We start from the raw sequence: 18,156 nt of genomic DNA, 5'->3' as shown, positions 1-18,156 counted from the left end.
CCCTCCATACCAGTTGTTATGTAAATGCTCTTCGACATTTTACATTGGCATGACTACCACAAAGTTACCAGATAGGATGAATGGACATAGGCAGATGGCCCATACTGTCAACACAAGATATCCTATTGCAGAGCATGCTCTACAACATGACAGTTGTGATGTTGGTGCCTGTTTCACCACACGCGTCATCTGTATTCTTCCCCCAGATCTAGTTTCTCAGGACTCTGCAAGTGGGAACTAGTGGTACATGTCCTTGGTTCTTGCCTCCCACCTGGCCTTAATTAGCATTAATTTCTTTTGTCTCAATATTTCTTCACAGTAACTACTCCTTTCTTCACTTCCTGTAGCTTTCTAAATCTTTCAGTTTCTGACCTAGCTATTTTTTGCCGTCACCCCCAACCTCTGCTACACACAATGCACTTAGCTTTTAACTCTTATTAACTCGAACACAATGTTTTAGCAGTAACTTCTGTCTTGCATATTACCTAGTCTTCCATGTTGAAACTCTCAGGTTGTTATATCTTGTCCGGTGCAGTCCCCATCAATCTATCTTTCCTTCTCATCACATGCAGTAAGTCTCCCCTGACCCAGGGTTCTGTCATGCACTGCAGAACGCCAGTCCACACGAACTGTGTGAATTATTTTTCTAATTTTAATCAATCAGTCACCTCCATGATTGGCCAAGTTGTCACTAAAATGCAACATTCTCAAAAGTAACATAAAACAGTCATGGGACATAACTTCGCCAAAAATTGGAGTACTCAGAAGGACATCTCTGGACTAAAATTCCTTTATTCTCAACTTTTTAACATGAGCCATGAGAAGCCAAATACCAATGAAGCTATACATTTCCTCAAAACCTGTATTTTTCCAGGTGGATAGTTGAGAACGAACTGATTCCGACATATTTGCCATGGTCAAAGTGAAAAATCGGTTTGTTTAAAGTGCTATAAATTTCAAGAGATCTTCTGATAGAAATAGCATCACAAGGACAGAACACTTGAATCAGGCGCTAGTTGGAAATTGTGTCCTGAAGATGAGTCATCAAATGCATGAAGTGCTGGACTGAAATTACGTTCTTGGCAATCATATTTCTCATTCTCACTATGGTGTGGCCTTTTACGGATCGATTCGTCTTCACTTTCAGGATCTGAAGAACTGTCCTGGCGAGCTCTACTAGGTGAAGTACATGGAGGTGTATTACTAAGAGATTCTTCTGATGGATCTTCATTGTCACTACATTCATTGAAGATGCCTCACTCACTGTCACTGTCACTCCTTGTCAGATAGCAGGGACAGCAGCACAGAACAATAAGTAGGGTACATTCAACCAAGGGATTGCACGGGACAAAAGAACTTGCGATGGACCAGCATGTAGCCCTGAGCAACTATTGACGTCCGCAGTCCCACAGGCAGTGGAAGCGGCTGCATTATAAGACGTCATTAGGACTCAAGTACTGGCCAGGCCGCGCAGTGAATACTGTCTGCAGGGCCCACGGGAAAACCCACTTCAGCGGCAAACAACGTCTGCAGGCCCTGCGGCAAGGTGGACTGCCGCGGTATATCATGCCTGCAGTACTCAAAGGGTTAATTGCTTTCATCAAAGTTCCCATGTTTACAATATTAGTTAGCACCTGTTTTTGCATTAACATAATTATAATTTTCCCATACTTTACGCTTTTTGAAACTATGTTCACAGAAAAAAACTGATGTCGCTGTCATAAAATGATGCTGGCTTGTCGTTGGCCTTCAAGTAGCCAATGTTCGTTCAAGTAAAAGTATCATGACCAGTCACAACTAGTTTTAAACTGTCTTTACTGCATGTGTGCACACTGCACTAGTTGTGTATTTTTTCAAGCTTAGCACAATGTGGTTTGAGAATTTGTTCTCATTGTCAAGTGCAAATATTTATGTAAATATTCATTGTGATGTTTCACAAATAAACAATGTAAGTGATGGTTCACATATATATGAGTTTCTGCACAATGGAGGATGCACAATACCTTATAACCTCAGAAAGATGACTGCAGTGGAAGAGATGCAGGACGAAACACGTCCAAACATCACACAAGATACTTAATGTAAATATTTATGCTTGATGATGATGATAAATTCTCAAAATGCATAATGCTAAGCAGGGAAAAAATATTTAACTGATGCATTGTTTTATTGTTTAAATGATGAACATCACACAGTTGCAGGTTTTCCTAAAACAACAGTTACGATTAAAGACATTAAGTCAAATGTATCTATCTCCCAGGTCCAGTTAAGTTGCAGATAAACAGTACAAAATTCAGATAACCTTTATTAGGTAATAAACAAGACCCTAACGAGTATTTTGGTGTTTGTCATGTATATGTACCATACTGAAACTATGAAAATGTGATTTGGGGGACGGGGATCCTATATATAACTTTTACCACTTAAAAATTTGTTTCCTTCATTTTTAAGTTTATTTACTTTTTATACAGTTTTTTTTTAAAAGTCACTTGAAAAGTGTGAAAGTGGGGTTTCACTGGGTATACATAGCACACATCCTTTAGGAAAGTTAGGAAAGTTTGTTCTCTCTCTCTCTCTCTCTCTCTCTCTCTCTCTCTCTCTCTCTCTCTGTGTGTGTGTGTGTGTGTGTGTGTGTGTGTGTGTGTGTGTGTGTGTGTGTGTGTGTGTCAGATGATAATATACTCTCTGACTAATCTTGACAATGTATTTACCTGACTGACTTTTAACTGGGCTATCGAACTGCTTCCGAAGTGTACAGTAGACAAAATATTGGAACATCGTATTTAGAAGCTAAATATTACTTTGAATTATCATTTTGATATTTATGTTGTCCACCTAACAAATTCACTGCATTCCCCACTGGAACAGGGACCATGTCTAATCTCAACTTGAGCAATTCCTCTTGAAATTCAAATCTGCTCCAGGAAAAAAAAAAGTATAGTAATGAAGCTTCGAGAATACATTTGTCTTGGTAACATATTTAAGTGATTAACATTGTAAGACCACATGTTTATGTACGCACGAGGTAAGCCATTGCAAGTGTGAAATGCTGGTACATTAATAACAGGTGTAACTACCAGAATATTAAATTCGAGCATGCAGACATTTGTGCATTGTGTTGTACAGCTGCCAGATGTAAGTTTGTGGAATGGAATTCCAGGCCTGTTTCATTTGGTTGGTCAATATACGTATGGTTAATTCTGTTTGTGGATGATGCTGGAGTTGTCATCTGTTGATGGCCCATATGTGCTCGATTGGAGACAGATCTAGTGATTGTGTGGGCCAAGGCAACATTTTGACACCCTGTAGAGCATATCGGGTTACCATAGCGGTATGTAGGCGAGTGTTGTCCTGTTGGAAAACACCCCCTGGAATGCTGATCATGAATTGCAGTACAAATTATTAAATTGCCAGTTTGACGTACAATTTTGCAGTGAGGGTGCGTGGAATAGCCATGAGAGTTCTTCTGCTGTCATACGCAATCGCACCACAGACCGTAACTCCAGGGATGTAGGTACAGTGTGTCTAGCAAGCAGACAGGTTGGTTGCAGGACTTCAGCTGGCCTTCTCCTAAAAATCACAGTCATAATTTGCAAAACCAGTTTTCATCAACAAGCACAACAGACCTCCACCCTGCCCTCCAATGTGCTCTCACTTCTAGTTCAAAGCTGTCCTTGAAGTGACAGATTTGTAACAGTTTGCTGTGTTACTGTGGTGCAACTGCCACTCAAATTGCTGTTGCAAGTGCAATACTGTGCACCAGGGCCATATGTCAAATGTAATGGTCTTCCCTCTCGGAAGTGCCACACGACTGTCTGGAGTCCAATCTTCTTGGGATTGTACATTCTTGTTCAGTGACTACATTCCTGCCAAGTTTTTCTGCAGTATCGCAGAAGGAACATCCAGCTTCTCGTAGCCCTATTACACGACCCCGTTCAAACTCGGTGAGGTGTTGATAACGGTGTCTTTACTGCCTTAAGGGCATTCTTGACTAACATCAACTCGCCACGTCCAATCTCAAAGGTAGCTAATTCTCACTACCATTACAGCATGTCTTTAAAGCAAACATGACTTGTATCCTCATAGATAAGCTACTATGGCGACTCTAATGCGACTGGTGCAAAATTTGAATAGACATCATCTTCCAGATGTAGAAACAGGCCTACCAACTTTTGTTTGTTTCCCAGCTCCTTCTGAGTGTTGCATTTTTTCCATTATATTTTAATAAAGTTATCAGTTTTCATTCAACTTGTAACCGTTATTTATTTTATGTTTGAATAATGTTAGAACTTGCTTTGCTTTGTGAGCAGTAGTGCAGTTGAGGATATGATACCAAAAACACTTCTGCAAATTCTTTGCATTTGTTGTTAAATTGGTATTACAGTGGCATTGTAATAGCTGCCCTAATTAAGCTCACTTGAAGCCAAGTTGTACAAATGTTGTAACATCATAATTTAATGTGGTAAATCTTGCAACCATGGCTAATAACTACCAAAGACAACTTGTTAATGCAGGAGCATATGTGCCCATGTTAGCACACAGTAGTAATTTCTTACAGAGTGCACTGAAACACAGGCTGTCATTGTTACGACAGACTGGCTACTCTTGACTGCCCAGAGTATCTGCGGTAAACTGTCTTCCTACATAAAATTTGTTCCACATAATGGAACGCGAGAGGCCACCTGTTACCATATCTCACTGTTGTCTGCCTGGTCTGCCTTCTTTACCTTTTCCCATTTAAAAAAGGTGTTCACCGAATGGAAACAAGGGCAAAAGCTTGGCCTCCCTAAGACCTAATGGCTTCCTTCCTTTTTATGCTTTATATACAGTTCATAATGATAATTAACATAAAGTTAGGAGGAGCTCAGTCCATACAGAAATGGTTTGTTCCATCTTCTTAGTTCTAGAACAATAATTTAATTGTCCATTTACCATTCTAATTAAACTCAGATCTCGACAACACCTAAGTACATGGACACTTAACACTGGTAAGTTATAAATCCTTCTACTATTTGTCTTCCTTCACTCCTAAATTATTTATGCCAACCTGAAGGTGTTTGAAGTCACAGAATGCATCTTAGCAATAAGTGCTTCAGTGCTTTATTAAATTAAGTAATAAAATCCGCAGCCACTTGAGCTTGACTTGTGTGAGCTTCCATCTACTTCCAACCCTTGACATATGATTTGTATCCCTACATCCTATGTGCCCACTTAGCACATCCTATTTGCCCCATCATAGGTAGGGCCACTTGTGAAAGCAGTTCTGTATACCAGTTATGCTGAACTTGCCTTTTATGCAGAGATAACCATCAAAATGAATAACTACCACCTAATTGCAGCCAAGGAGGAGGTGAGCACCAAATGGCAAAAGTACTACTTTGCATGTTATATGGTCCCCCTGCCCCTTCCCAGTACAGACTTATCTGAATTATGTTGATGCGAGTTGTCTTTGGAATAAATCCTTTTCCACAATCCTCCTGGATTGGGTCTCCACTGTCTCTTGTCCCACAAAAACTAAGAGAGTTTATACAGTGACCAGTTCCTCACTTGTTGTAGTGCTCCCATATTGAGTCAACTCTGTGGACAAACCAGTGTAGCCAACTATGGCCATGCAGGCAAGATGGTAGTCATCTCACATATTAGTCACTTTGCACAACTTGCTCATCACTGTGTGTGTGTGTGTGTGTGTGTGTGTGTGTGTGTGTGTGTGTGTGTCACAGGAGCCAAAATGTTGTGGAATGGCATCAGTGATTCTGCCTCATTTTAACTCTTTTAACACGCTGAAATTTTTCTTCTCTGTGTGCACTAGTTATACTGGTACTTGCTTTCACAATTTGTTTCATGGATGAAAACGGCCATTTCGTCCCACAAAGGGTTGTTTTGGGCATTTATATTGCTAGTACACATACCTGTGCATCCTTAAAAGTTTTGATTCCTTCAGGCTTTTCTTTTTTCCTCTCCCCCGGGATGTTTGCAGTTTTCAAAAACATTAATGTTTGTATCAGATATAACATTTCCGTAAGACTTCCAAAAGGAAGTTGTTGTTGTGGTCTTCAGTCCTGAGACTGGTTTGATGCAGTTCTCCATGCTACTCTATCCTGTGCAAGATTCATCATCTCCCAGTACCTACTGCAACCTACATCCTTCTGAATCTGCTTAGTGTATTCATCTCTTGGTCTCCCTCTACGATTTTTACCCTCCACGCTGCCCTCCAATACTAAATTGGTGATCCCTTGATGCCTCAGAACATGTCCTACCAACCGATCCCTTCTTCTGGTCAAGTTGTGCCACAAACTTCTCTTCTCCCCAATCCTATTCAATACTTCCTCATTAGTTATGTGATCTACCCATCTAATCTTCAGCATTCTTCTGTAGCACCACATTTCGAAAGCTTCTATTCTCTTCTTGTCCAAACTATTTATCGTCCATGTTTCACTTCCATACATGGCTACACTCCATACGAATACTTTCAGAAATGACTTCCTGACAAATCTATACTCGATGTTAACAAATTTCTCTTCTTCAGAAACGCTTTCCTTGCCATTGCCAGCCTACATTTTATATCCTCTCTACTTCGACCATCATCAGTTATTTTGCTCCCCAAATAGCAATACTCCTTTACTACTTTAAGTGCCTCATTTCCTAATCTAATTCCCTCAGCATCACCCGACTTAATTAGACTACATTCCATTATCCTTGTTTTGCTTTTGTTGACGTTCGTATTATATCCTCCTTTCAAGACAGTGTCCATTCCATTCAACTGCTCTTCCAAGTCCTTTGCTGTCTCTGACAGAATTACAATGTCATCAGCGAACCTCAAAGTTTTTATTTCTTCTCCCTGAATTTTAATACCTACTCCGAATTTTTCTTTTGTTTCCTTTACTGCTTGCTCAATATACAGATTGAACAACATCGGGGAGAGGCTACAACCCTGTCTTACTCCCTTCCCAACCACTGCTTCCCTTTCATGTCCCTCGACTCTTATAACTGCCATCTGGTTTCTGTACAAATTGTAAATAGCCTTTCGCTCCCTGTATTTTACCCCTGCCACCTTTAGAATTTGAAAGAGAGTATTCCAGTCAACATTGTCAAAAGCTTTCTCTAAGTCTACAAATGCTAGAAACGTAGGTTTGCCTTTCCTTAATCTTTCTTCTAAGATAAGTCGTAAGGTCAATATTGCCTCACGTGTTCCACTGTTTCTACGGAATCCAAACTGATCTTCCCCGAGGTTGGCTTCTACTAGTTTTTCCATTCGTTTGTAAAGAATTCGTGTTAGTATTTTGCAGCTGTGACTTATTAAACTGATAGTTCGGTAATTTTCACATCTGTCAACACCTGCTTTCTTTGGGATTGGAATTATTATATTCTTCTTGAAGTCTGAGGGTATTTCGCCTGTTTCATACATCTTGCTCACCAGATGGCAGAGTTTTGTCAGGACTGGCTCTCCCACGGCCGTCAGTAGTTCCAATGGGATATTGTCTACTCCGGGGGCCTTGTTTCGACTCAGGTCTTTCAGTGTTCTGTCAAACTCTTCACGCAGTATCATATCTCCCATTTCATCTTCATCTACATCCTCTTCCATTTCCACAATATTGTCCTCAAGTACATCGCCCTTGTATAGACCCTCTATATACTCCTTCCACCTTTCTGCTTTCCCTTCTTTGCTTAGAACTGGGTTTCCATCTGAGCTCTTGATATTCATACAAGTCGTTCTCTTATCTCCAAAGGTCTCTTTAATTTTCCTGTAGGCGGTATCTATCTTACCCCTAGTGAGATAGGCCTCTACATCCTTACATTTGTCCTCTAGCCATCCCTGCTTAGCCATTTTGCACTTCCTGTCGATCTCATTTTTGAGACGTTTGTATTCCTTTTTGCCTGTTTCACTTACTGCATTTTTATATTTTCTCCTTTCATCAATTAAATTCAATATTTCTTCTGTTATCCAAGGATTTCTACTAGCCCTCGTCTTTTTACCTACTTGATCCTCTGCTGCCTTCACTACTTCATCCCTCAAAGCTACCCATTCTTCTTCTACTGTATTTATTTCCCCCATTCCTGTCAATTGCTCCCTTATGCTCTCCCTGAATCTCTGTACAACCTCTGGTTCTTTTAGTTTATCCAGGTCCCATCTCCTTAAATTCCCACCTTTCTTCAGTTTCTTCAGTTTTAATCTACAGGTCATAACCAATAGATTGTGGTCAGAGTCCACATCTGCCCCTGGAAATGTCTTACAATTTAAAACCTGGTTTCTAAATCTCTGTCTTACCATTATATAATCTATCTGATACCTTTTAGTATCTCCAGGGTTCTTCCATGTATACAACCTTCTTTCATGATTCTTAAACCAAGTGTTAGTTATGATTATGTTGTGCTCTGTGCAAAACTCTTCCAGGCGGCTTCCTCTTTCATTTCTGTCCCCCAATCCATATTCACCTACTATGTTTCCTTCTCTCCCTTTCCCTACACTCGAATTCCAGTCACCCATGACTATTAAATTTTCATCTCCCTTCACAATCTGAATAATTTCTTTTATTTCATCATACATTTCTTCAATTTCTTCGTCATCTGCAGAGCTAGTTGGCATATAAACTTGTACTACTGTAGTAGGTGTGGGCTTCGTATCTATCTTGGCCACAATAATGCGTTCACTATGCTGTTTGTAGTAGCTTACACGCATTCCTATTTTCCTATTCATTATTAAACCTACTCCTGCATTACCCCTATTTGATTTTGTGTTTATAACCCTGTAGTCACCTGACCAGAAGTCATGTTCCTCCTGCCACCAAACTTCACTAATTCCCACTATATCTAACTTCAACCTATCCATTTCCCTTTTTAAATTTTCTATCCTACCTGCCCGATTAAGGGATCTGACATTCCACGCTCCGATCCATAGAACGCCAGTTTTCTTTCTCCTGATAATGACATCCTCTTGAGTAGTCCCCGTCCGGAGATCCGAATGGGGGACTATTTTACCTCCGGAATATTTTACCCAAGAGGACGCCATCATCATGTAATCATACAGTAAAGCTGCATGCCCTCGGGAAAAATTACGGCTGTAGTTTCCCCTTGCTTTCAGCCGTTCGCAGTACCAGCACAGCAAGGCCGTTTTGGTTATTGTTACAAGGCCAGATCATCCGGACTGTTGCCCTTGCAACTACTGAAAAGGCTGCTACCCCTCTTCAGGAACCACACGTATGTCTGGCCTCTCAACGGATACCCCTCCGTTGTGGTTGCACCTACGGTACGGCTATCTGTATCGCTGAGGCACGCAAGCCTCCCCACCAACGGCAAGGTCCGTGGTTCATGGGGGGGGGGGGAAAGGAAGTTATACTCAGTATTATGTTCCAGTTTGTACTTCAGTGCCTTCTAATAGTGTACGGTGTGCTAATTTTCCACATTATTGTGTAACTGTGTAGATATATGTAGCAAGCCAAGCCCAAACTTTTGTAATTCATTACCCTTCCATGTTTGTTTTAATGCATCTATTTAGTTTAAATCCGATTTAGTGAAACCCTATTAATTTTTGTTACCCCGATTAATCCTCCACTACCCTACTTATCATGTCAAGCTATATTGTTTCATGGTCGTACGGATCTTCATATATCTCATTTAATCTTTAGCATTTCATGCCATGTTTTTCAGTTACTAGTTATTGCCTGTATGTGCAAGTTTTGTAATCTTGTGATGAAACAGATGAAATGTTTAGTAATTACAATAATGAAAATAATCAGTTTTTGAAAATATAATGTAATTGGATAGAAAAATATCTACTCTCCAAGTGGCAGCAGGAGAGTGCATCTACATCAACATCTATACTCTGCAAACAACTGTGAGGTGCATGGCAGAGGGTACATCCTATTATACCAGTTGTTAGGGTTTCTGCCTGTTGCTTTCACATACGGAGTGTGGGAAGAATGATTGTCTGAATGCCTCTATGCATGCAGTAATTATTCTAGTGTTACCCTCACAATCTTCATGTGAGTGATATGTGGGATGTTTTACTATATTCCTAGAGTCACTGTTTAAAGCCGGTTCTTAAAAGTTTTAACAGACTTTCATGGGATCGTTTAAGTCTGTCTTCAACAATTTGCCCGTATCTCAGTTGAACCAATGATTTGTAAGCAATCTCCTTTGTAGACTGAGTACACTTCCCCAGTAAACTGAAGTATACGATCTGCTTCACCCACTACTGAGCCTGTGTGATAATTCCATTTCATATCCCTACAAAGTATCATACCCTGGTATTTGGCTGACAACAGTAACTCACTTATTTTATAGTCATAGAATACTACATTTTTTCCATTTAGTGAAATGCATAATTTTACATTTCTGAACATTGGAAACAAGTTGCCAATCTTTGTGCCACATTAAAATCTTATCAAGATCTGACTGAATATTTAAGCAGCTTCTCTCAGATAGTACTTCATTATAGATAATGGCACCAGCTGCAAAAAGCTTGATCCTACTGTTAATATTGTCTGTAAGCTCATTAATATATAACATAAACTGCAAGGGTCCCAACACTATTCCGTGAGGCACCCCTGATGTTACTTCTACAACTGACGATGACTCTCCATCCAAAATAACATGTTGCTTCCTCCCTACCAAGAAAGAAGTCCTCAGTGCATTCACAAATTTCACCACATACCCCATATGATTGTACATTTGACAATAAGTGTAGATGTGGTACTAAGTCAAATGCTTTTTGGAAATAAAGAGACTGCATCTACCTTGTTGCCTTGAATCAAAGCTTTCAGTATGTCAAGTGAGAAAAGTGTGAGTTGGGTTTCATGTGATTGATGTTTTTGAAACCCATGCTGGTTGGCACTAAGGAGTTCATTCTTTTCAAGATACCTCTTTGTGTTTGAGCTCATAATATGTTCTAAGATTCTACAACAAATCGATGTCAAGGATATTGGACGGTAGTTTTCAGGTTCATTTCTACTACCCTTCTTGTAGATGAATGTGACCTGTGCATTTCTCCGAAAACTGGGCATGGTTTTTTGCATCAGGGATCTACAGTATGTTGTAGTGAGCAGAGGGGCTAACTCAGCTGCAAATTCAGTACAGAATCAGATAGGGATTCCATCAGGGACTGAAACTTTGATCAGTTTTAATGATTTCAGCTCTCTTTTAACACCATTGACACTAATATTGATTTCATTTATCCTTTAAGTGGTATGAGGATTAAATTGGGGCAGTTCTCCTGGATTTTTCTTTGTAAAGGGATATTTGAAAAACAGAGTTAAGCATTTCAGCTTTTGCTTTGCTACCCTCAATTTCAGTTCCTGTCTCATTCGTTAGGGACTGGACACTAACTTTGGTGCCACTAACAGCCTTTACATACGACCAAAATTTCTTTGGATTTTGTGAAATGTCATTTGACGATATTCTACTGTGATAGTCATGTAATTCATTTAGCATCTATCTATCTGTAGCCCAAGGCTTTTTAAAACACCTATTATGCAGATAATCTGTTTACACAGTGACTGTATACCATGGAGATTCCGTCCGATTATGTACTGTTCTACGAGGTACATGTCTATCCAGTGCATGGTCGACTATTATTTTAAACTTGAGCCAGAGTTCCTCTACATGCATCTGCCCTGTGCCAAAAGTTTCAAGTTCCTCATTGAGATATGACACTACTGAACACACATATCTTTCTGCTTGTTTTAGTTGTCCTTTGTACTTTGGATCATTGTTGCCACTGCTGCATCATGGTCTCTGATACCAGTTTCGAAGTGGACATCCTCAAGGAGTTCTGGCCTATTTGTTGCCACTAGATCCAATACATTTCCGTCATGAATGGGGTTCCTAACTATCTGTTCTAGATGGTTTTCAAAGAAGGCATTCAGTAAAGTTTCACGTGATGTCTTATCTCACCCATCGCTAACAAAACTGTAATTTTCCCAATTAAATGTTGGACGATGAGTTGCCACCAATCATTATGGTATTTTTGGGGAACCTACATACAAGTAAACTGAGATTTTCTCTTAATGCTTTTGGTTACATCAGGAGATGAGTCTGGTGGGCGATAGAAAGATCCTGTTATCACTTTATGCCCACCCGTGATACGGAGTCTTACCCAAACAGTCTCACATGCAGCTTCAATTTCTGTCTCAGGGGAGTATAGTTTCTTGTCTACTGTGACAAATACACCACATCCATTTCCCATTTGCCTATCCTTTCATTGTACACACAAATTTTCCCTAAAAAGCTCACTGCCATCATTTCATGTTTCAATTACAAACGTAATACTTAATACCTTTTACATGCGTGTTCACCTGCAGCCACTTGGTGAGTAGATTTTTTGTTTATCAGTTCCATTATATTTAGTAATTATAATGTTTTAGTTAGCATAATTAAATAATATTTTTGTGAAAAAGTACTTTTTCATCTCTTTATGAAAATTATGGTATTAGATTTATAAAAGAAAAGAAATTAATATGATTATTTTTAACATTGCAGGTTCCACAGGTTATGCCTATGTTTCCAATTTCCCCACACCACCTAAGCGACAATTAGCATATGTGGCAGCGTTCAGCCGTATGGCTACGATCAAGCAAGTCTACGACTTCTTGTGTGCTCGTCTCAGGATAAGACCAGAGGACATGAGGTTATGGCATTATAGGGATGAGGTAAGTTAGATGACATGGATATATCTTAATTTCAAGTACATACCATGACACTTTTGTAGCTAATCGTAACCTGCGGTAATCAACTACCTGGTCTTAAATAATTGTCATAGATAAAACATGCACACATTAGAAAACTATATGTATATTTATAACTTCAGTGAATTTTATTGCGTCAAAATAACACATGGCTAAGCACTGAGTACAGGTTACATTCTCCTCTGCCAAAACAACAATAGTCTTGCAGTTTTTTTAATTCATTGTGGCCTACTAAGGAGTGTGTATTTCACTTATTTAGCTATTTTTTCCTTCTTTTCTTCCTAGTATCTCTTCATTTCATCATGTGAGAATCATAAGAATGTGTCCCCAAATACCTGACTATCAGCTTTAACATGTTTTCGTGGTAATCAGCTGTTGTTTCAAAATGACATCTCTCTCTCTCTCTCTCTCTCTCTCTCTCTCTCTCTCTCTCTATCTCTCTCTATCTCTCTATTCTGCAGGTGAGAATAAGCTGCTGTGTATCTCCACATTGTGGATGAGACTGATAGACATATTGGTACTTATGTTCTTTTGTCTTAGAGAAGTGGATCTCAATTTTGGAATTCTGACCTACATGCTGTAAGGTACTGTCCAGACATGGCAGCTAAGGCCATTTTCTGCCAAAGATGAGTGGATAACAGTATACAGTAGTGATATCAAGAATGCTAGAAATTACATTGGAATGAAGATGTGGCTAAATGTGGATCTATTAAATTAGAATTGTATACTTTTCAAGAACACCAAAAGATTGCAGAGGGCAATTCGGTTGTTTTGTTCTCAAACACTACCGGAGTACAAAATCGAAGTGTCTATGTTGCACCACATTTCTTCATGCTGTACAAACTCTAAACATTCCTACGATACAGCAATGCTTGTCTGAGCCTGGAGACTCTTTAATGGAGTGCAGTTCAACCCATGCCGGTATATAGAGGACTACAAAAATTGTTAACAGCTCTGACTCTTCAGGGTAGTTTACTGTTGTTCAGGCTGTATCAAAACAAAGGCTGTATGAAGTCCTTGAAATGGACTAGAAAGACTAACTGGATTTTGGTGCTATGCAGATGGAACTGTTGAAAAATATGAAAATTAACCGATAACAAAATAAAGTTCAGTGACTTAATGTGACACAGCTTCAGTATTGCAGAAGTTATTTTAATTAAACATTTTTGGAACATTCCCATGGTCAACAGTTTAGAAGTTAGCCAGTATAGAGAAGATTTTGACAGCCTTCCAGTTGAAACTGAAATACATGGAGCACTAAAACTTCAGGAAGAGAAAATAAGACCTTACAGATCTTTACCACACCAGCATTATCAGGAAAATGTATACACATTTTACAGAACTCTTTGAGAAGAGAAAGTTGAAGATTCAGACAACAGGGATGTTGATTGTTATGAAAGTAAGTGAGAAAGTGAACAGTCATTGGTGACATTGGTACAAAAATGGACTAATATTCATTTATTTTATATGCAATTAATCAGTTTGTACTATGGAAATTAACTTTTTATGATATATTTTCCCAGCATATCTCCAAAGCGTAAAACCACTATTTAGATTGATTCACTTAGATTCATAATGACTTGTCTCCTTAGCAATACATTAAACAAGAAACAAAGGTGAACCTGTAAGTACTATATTTAAAGATATATCATCATCTGACAGCTTTTAAATGTGTGTTTTAGTTGTGTAGAGATTTTTCAATATAATTTGTGTTGTGTCACTGAAACAAGCAGTTTACATTTTTAAAAATCATCTTTCATCTGTCCTGTAAAATCGCTAAAATAGAGTTATGTTCCTCCGATGCTCGTACAGCAATTTTTTTCATGGCATTTCTTTTTATATTCCTGTGTCCATCTTCACTTTAATCTGGTAGGTTTCTTAAGAAACATGTATAGTTATAACAGAGAAAGGAAAGTAAAGTCTGGGCATAATAGTTCCTGGAATCCAGTGTTACTTTGATCATGTAGTAATTAATTGATCAAACCTGCTGAAGTTACTGAAGGTCTGCAATCTAATCTTTCTCTCATAATTCTTTATAGTAATTTAACCTCTGCTTTTGAACTGGGAAAGTTAGAATGTTTCCAGAATGAGATTTTCACTCTGCAGCGGAGTGTGCACTGATATGAAACTTCCTGGCAGTGCTTGCCCGCGAAAGGCAAAGGTCCTGAGTTCGAGTCTCGGTCCGGCACACAGTTTTAATCTGCCAGGAAGTTTCAAAGTTAGAATGTGTCTTGAAACATTTTCTGTGACACAGTGTATGCAGCTATTACTATCAGATAGTTGAGCACTTTAAAGGTGTCTGCTTCTGGAACACAGATTGGTGCAGCAGCCCCAAATCAAATCCATATTTCAAATTAAATATGGGATCAGGGTTGGGATCGGCCAGCCTGTATGTGGTTTTTGGATGATTTTTCAGATCTGCAGAGGTAAATGCCTGGCTGGTTTCCCTGTGACACCTTAGTTACACATTGCACAAACATTTCAATAAACATTGTCACATTTGACCATGCGATCAACATTAGATGGAGTCAGAAGTGATATGCGGATTCCTTCCCAACAGGGAGGGGGGAAGGGAGGGAGGGGGGGGGTGGGAGGGGGGGGGGGGAGGGAGGGAGGGAGTTAGGGAGGGGCAGTAAGTTTAAAATTCCTTTGGGAGTGATGACCCCATCGTAATAATAGCATATATAAAAATATGGTACATGATATATCAGTCCCAACCTGGCATTTGCAGGATACAGAATAGTAGAAAGGAAAGGAAGAAAGTGTATGCAACTGTATTGTTCTCTGTTGCAGAACAACATGCTTCTTATTGAGGATGAAGAACCTACTTTGGAGGATTTGGGTATAATGGATGAAGACCAGCTTTTGATTGAAGTCAGGAACAAAGACCTTACTTGGCCTGAAGAAATGGGATCACTGGCAAATCATTTACAGGACAAGCGTAAACCATGTGAGTGCTTGCAGCTGAAACTTAATTTGATACGGCATAAAATTGTCTAACTCTCATCATGCACATATTTCTTGTGTAGAATTTTTCTGTAAAACTTGACTGTAGCAGAAAAGGACAGATGACTATGGCTGTTCAGCAGAGAATGTATTAATGGGATTGTACATTATGTACAAGAGATTGTGATTGAATTTCTCATTTATGGAGCCTTAGATCTCTCCATTTTGGACAAAAATCAAAATAAGAATATGGAGTTTGCTGTAACAAGAAGGGTAAGTTACTCTGAATGCAGATTGTGGGTGGGAGTTAACACACCTATCTTCCCGTCTCATAGTCATTGATGTCTCCTTTCTCAAAATGAGTCCACCACTACTTCCTCAAGGAGCAACTCAGTTGTGCTCAAGGCACTGAAACATTCTTGGCTGTAACGAAAATTGAACTCATAAGCTGCAGATAGGAACAGTAGTAAAGCAGCATATTAAAAAGTTGAATCCTAATGCCATTGCAGAGAGCAAGTAAAAGAAGAAGAAAAGTAAACCTGAAAAAAATAAGCGAGCAGATCAGAGCTTTCATTTAGCGAAATGCAGATACTAGAGTAGTACCATGGATCTTAAAAATTTTAACTTACTCGACATTTTCTTTATCAGCTTGGTAAGCAGGAATAGTACACAGTTGAAGGAATGTAAATGCCATTGGTGTGCCAGCTCAAGGTGACCCCTTAGCAACTAGTATTTGTTATCTGCATGGTACATACTATATATGTTTTGTTATGTAGTAGTTATTTAAAATTTTATTGTAATATTTATAAATAATTCACTTTACAGCTGTCCCAGCTGAAAGAGGAGCGACTGGTCTCAACAACTTGGGTAATACATGCTTCATGAATGCAGCATTGCAGTGTGTGAGCAACACGAGGGCTCTCACTCAATATTTCACAAGTAACATGCACCTCTATGAACTTAACAGGTGAGTTAAGGTGTACCTGTATTTTGCCAATTTTCTTACACTTCAGATGTTTGAGTTGTAATACGAGAACATAATACTCTATTTATCAGTGTGTAGGGAGTTGTTATATTGTCTAGGAGTAATATGTTATCCGTGGTCTGTAAGGATTTAAAATTGGTGCACTATGGTAGTTTTGGACTACGGGATTGACTGGCAGTAAATGGAATTAAAGATCACAGGGTTTAGTGGTAGGAAATGCAATGTTATTATTTGTTATTTGCTTAGAAGAGGTTGGAATAGACCTGCAAGAGGCAAAATTCTTAGTACTGTCAACAGAAACATTGTAAAGGGTTATTGTTATTGTTGTTATTATTGTTATTGTTATTATTATTATTGTTATTATTATTATTGTTATTAATGTTATTGTTGTGTTTGCCTACCTATTCGTTAGATGGTGTATTTCATAAAATACCATACCCACCTTGCAAAGTGCCAGTTTTTATCAGTACTATTGTTTATAAGGGTATGGCTTTTAACCTTCCTAGTATTACTGACTTCGGTTTACTAACCCTTACCTTGTGTCTTTTAAAGTAGTCCTGTACATCTCGTCTTGATTGGCATCTTTTCCACATAGGCACAGGTTTTTAGATACAAACAACAAACTGTGCTAAACTGGAATGACAGTGTGGGACAAAATCCAGTGCTACAAAATAAAGTTATCAAAATACAGTATGTCATTTGAATTTTGTTAGTTAATGTTTAGCGGCAACAAAGAAATGCAAGTAAGAGCCATAATATTTTCATTCATGTAATCAAATTCCGTGAAAGCTAACTAAGTTCAGAGCATCACAACAAGACACAATCAAATTCCGGTCTGAGCTGCCATAGATGACAGCCATGTTGAGCTGCCATAGATGACAGCCATGTGTGCATGAGGTATGCTTACATGTGTGAATGAATGTGTGTGTGTGTGTGTGTTTTTTTTTTTGCCGGAAGCTAAACTGTAAGGGTCTTTTAATTGTGCCTGTCTGTAACTTATCTTGTCTTCTTTATGGTAAGTAGTGAACTACCTTTTCCGTACATTGTTGGTATTCCAAACTGGAGTTTCCATTGTTTGATCTAATGATTCATGGTATTACAAGTTGGTCAAAACATTACACGATTGTTCATCAAGGTATTGTGCAACACGACAAATGGTTTTTGGTAACTCGTTACACTATACTGTCCAAAACACGTGTCGCGTTTGTTCATAACTGATATAAAACTTCATGTTAATTGTTACACACAAATGTTTCCTGTGGCCATGTTAATTGCGACAAATAATTACTGGCATTGTACTCTGTGGCTGTCGCAAAGCATGTTGCCTCGTTCATACTGTAGTGGGTTACGTTAACAGTTTGGTGCTTGCTTATTCATTGCACACTTCTGATTGATCCATCGTCTTCCACTAGTAATGACTTAGTTAAATGTTCTTCTCTTTTTTTGTTTTGACTTCAGTTAATGACCTTGTGAAATTATTATTAACCTTCTATTACTATAACTAATGTTGATGGTACGGCTGGAGGAGCATAGCAGTGTTCGAAT

At 38.9% G+C, this 18,156-nt stretch overlaps 1 protein-coding gene across 1 annotated transcript in view; it reads left to right on the top strand.

Moving 5' to 3' along the window:
• The window catches only part of LOC124545063 (ubiquitin carboxyl-terminal hydrolase 32), a 230,329-nt gene that overhangs the window by 90,911 nt on the left and 121,262 nt on the right, over window positions 1–18,156 (top strand). Inside the window, exons 14-16 of the mRNA XM_047123861.1 lie at window positions 12,475–12,644; window positions 15,474–15,630; window positions 16,452–16,593. Of these exons, the coding sequence (XP_046979817.1) occupies window positions 12,475–12,644; window positions 15,474–15,630; window positions 16,452–16,593 (469 nt within the window). The remainder of the gene's footprint in view (window positions 1–12,474; window positions 12,645–15,473; window positions 15,631–16,451; window positions 16,594–18,156) is intronic.

The sequence above is a fragment of the Schistocerca americana genome, chromosome 8, assembly GCF_021461395.2.
Source record: "Schistocerca americana isolate TAMUIC-IGC-003095 chromosome 8, iqSchAmer2.1, whole genome shotgun sequence".
Taxonomy (NCBI): Eukaryota; Metazoa; Arthropoda; class Insecta; order Orthoptera; family Acrididae; genus Schistocerca; species Schistocerca americana.
Note: the sequence above shows the minus strand (reverse complement) of the source record. Positions and strands in the feature narration are given on the sequence as shown.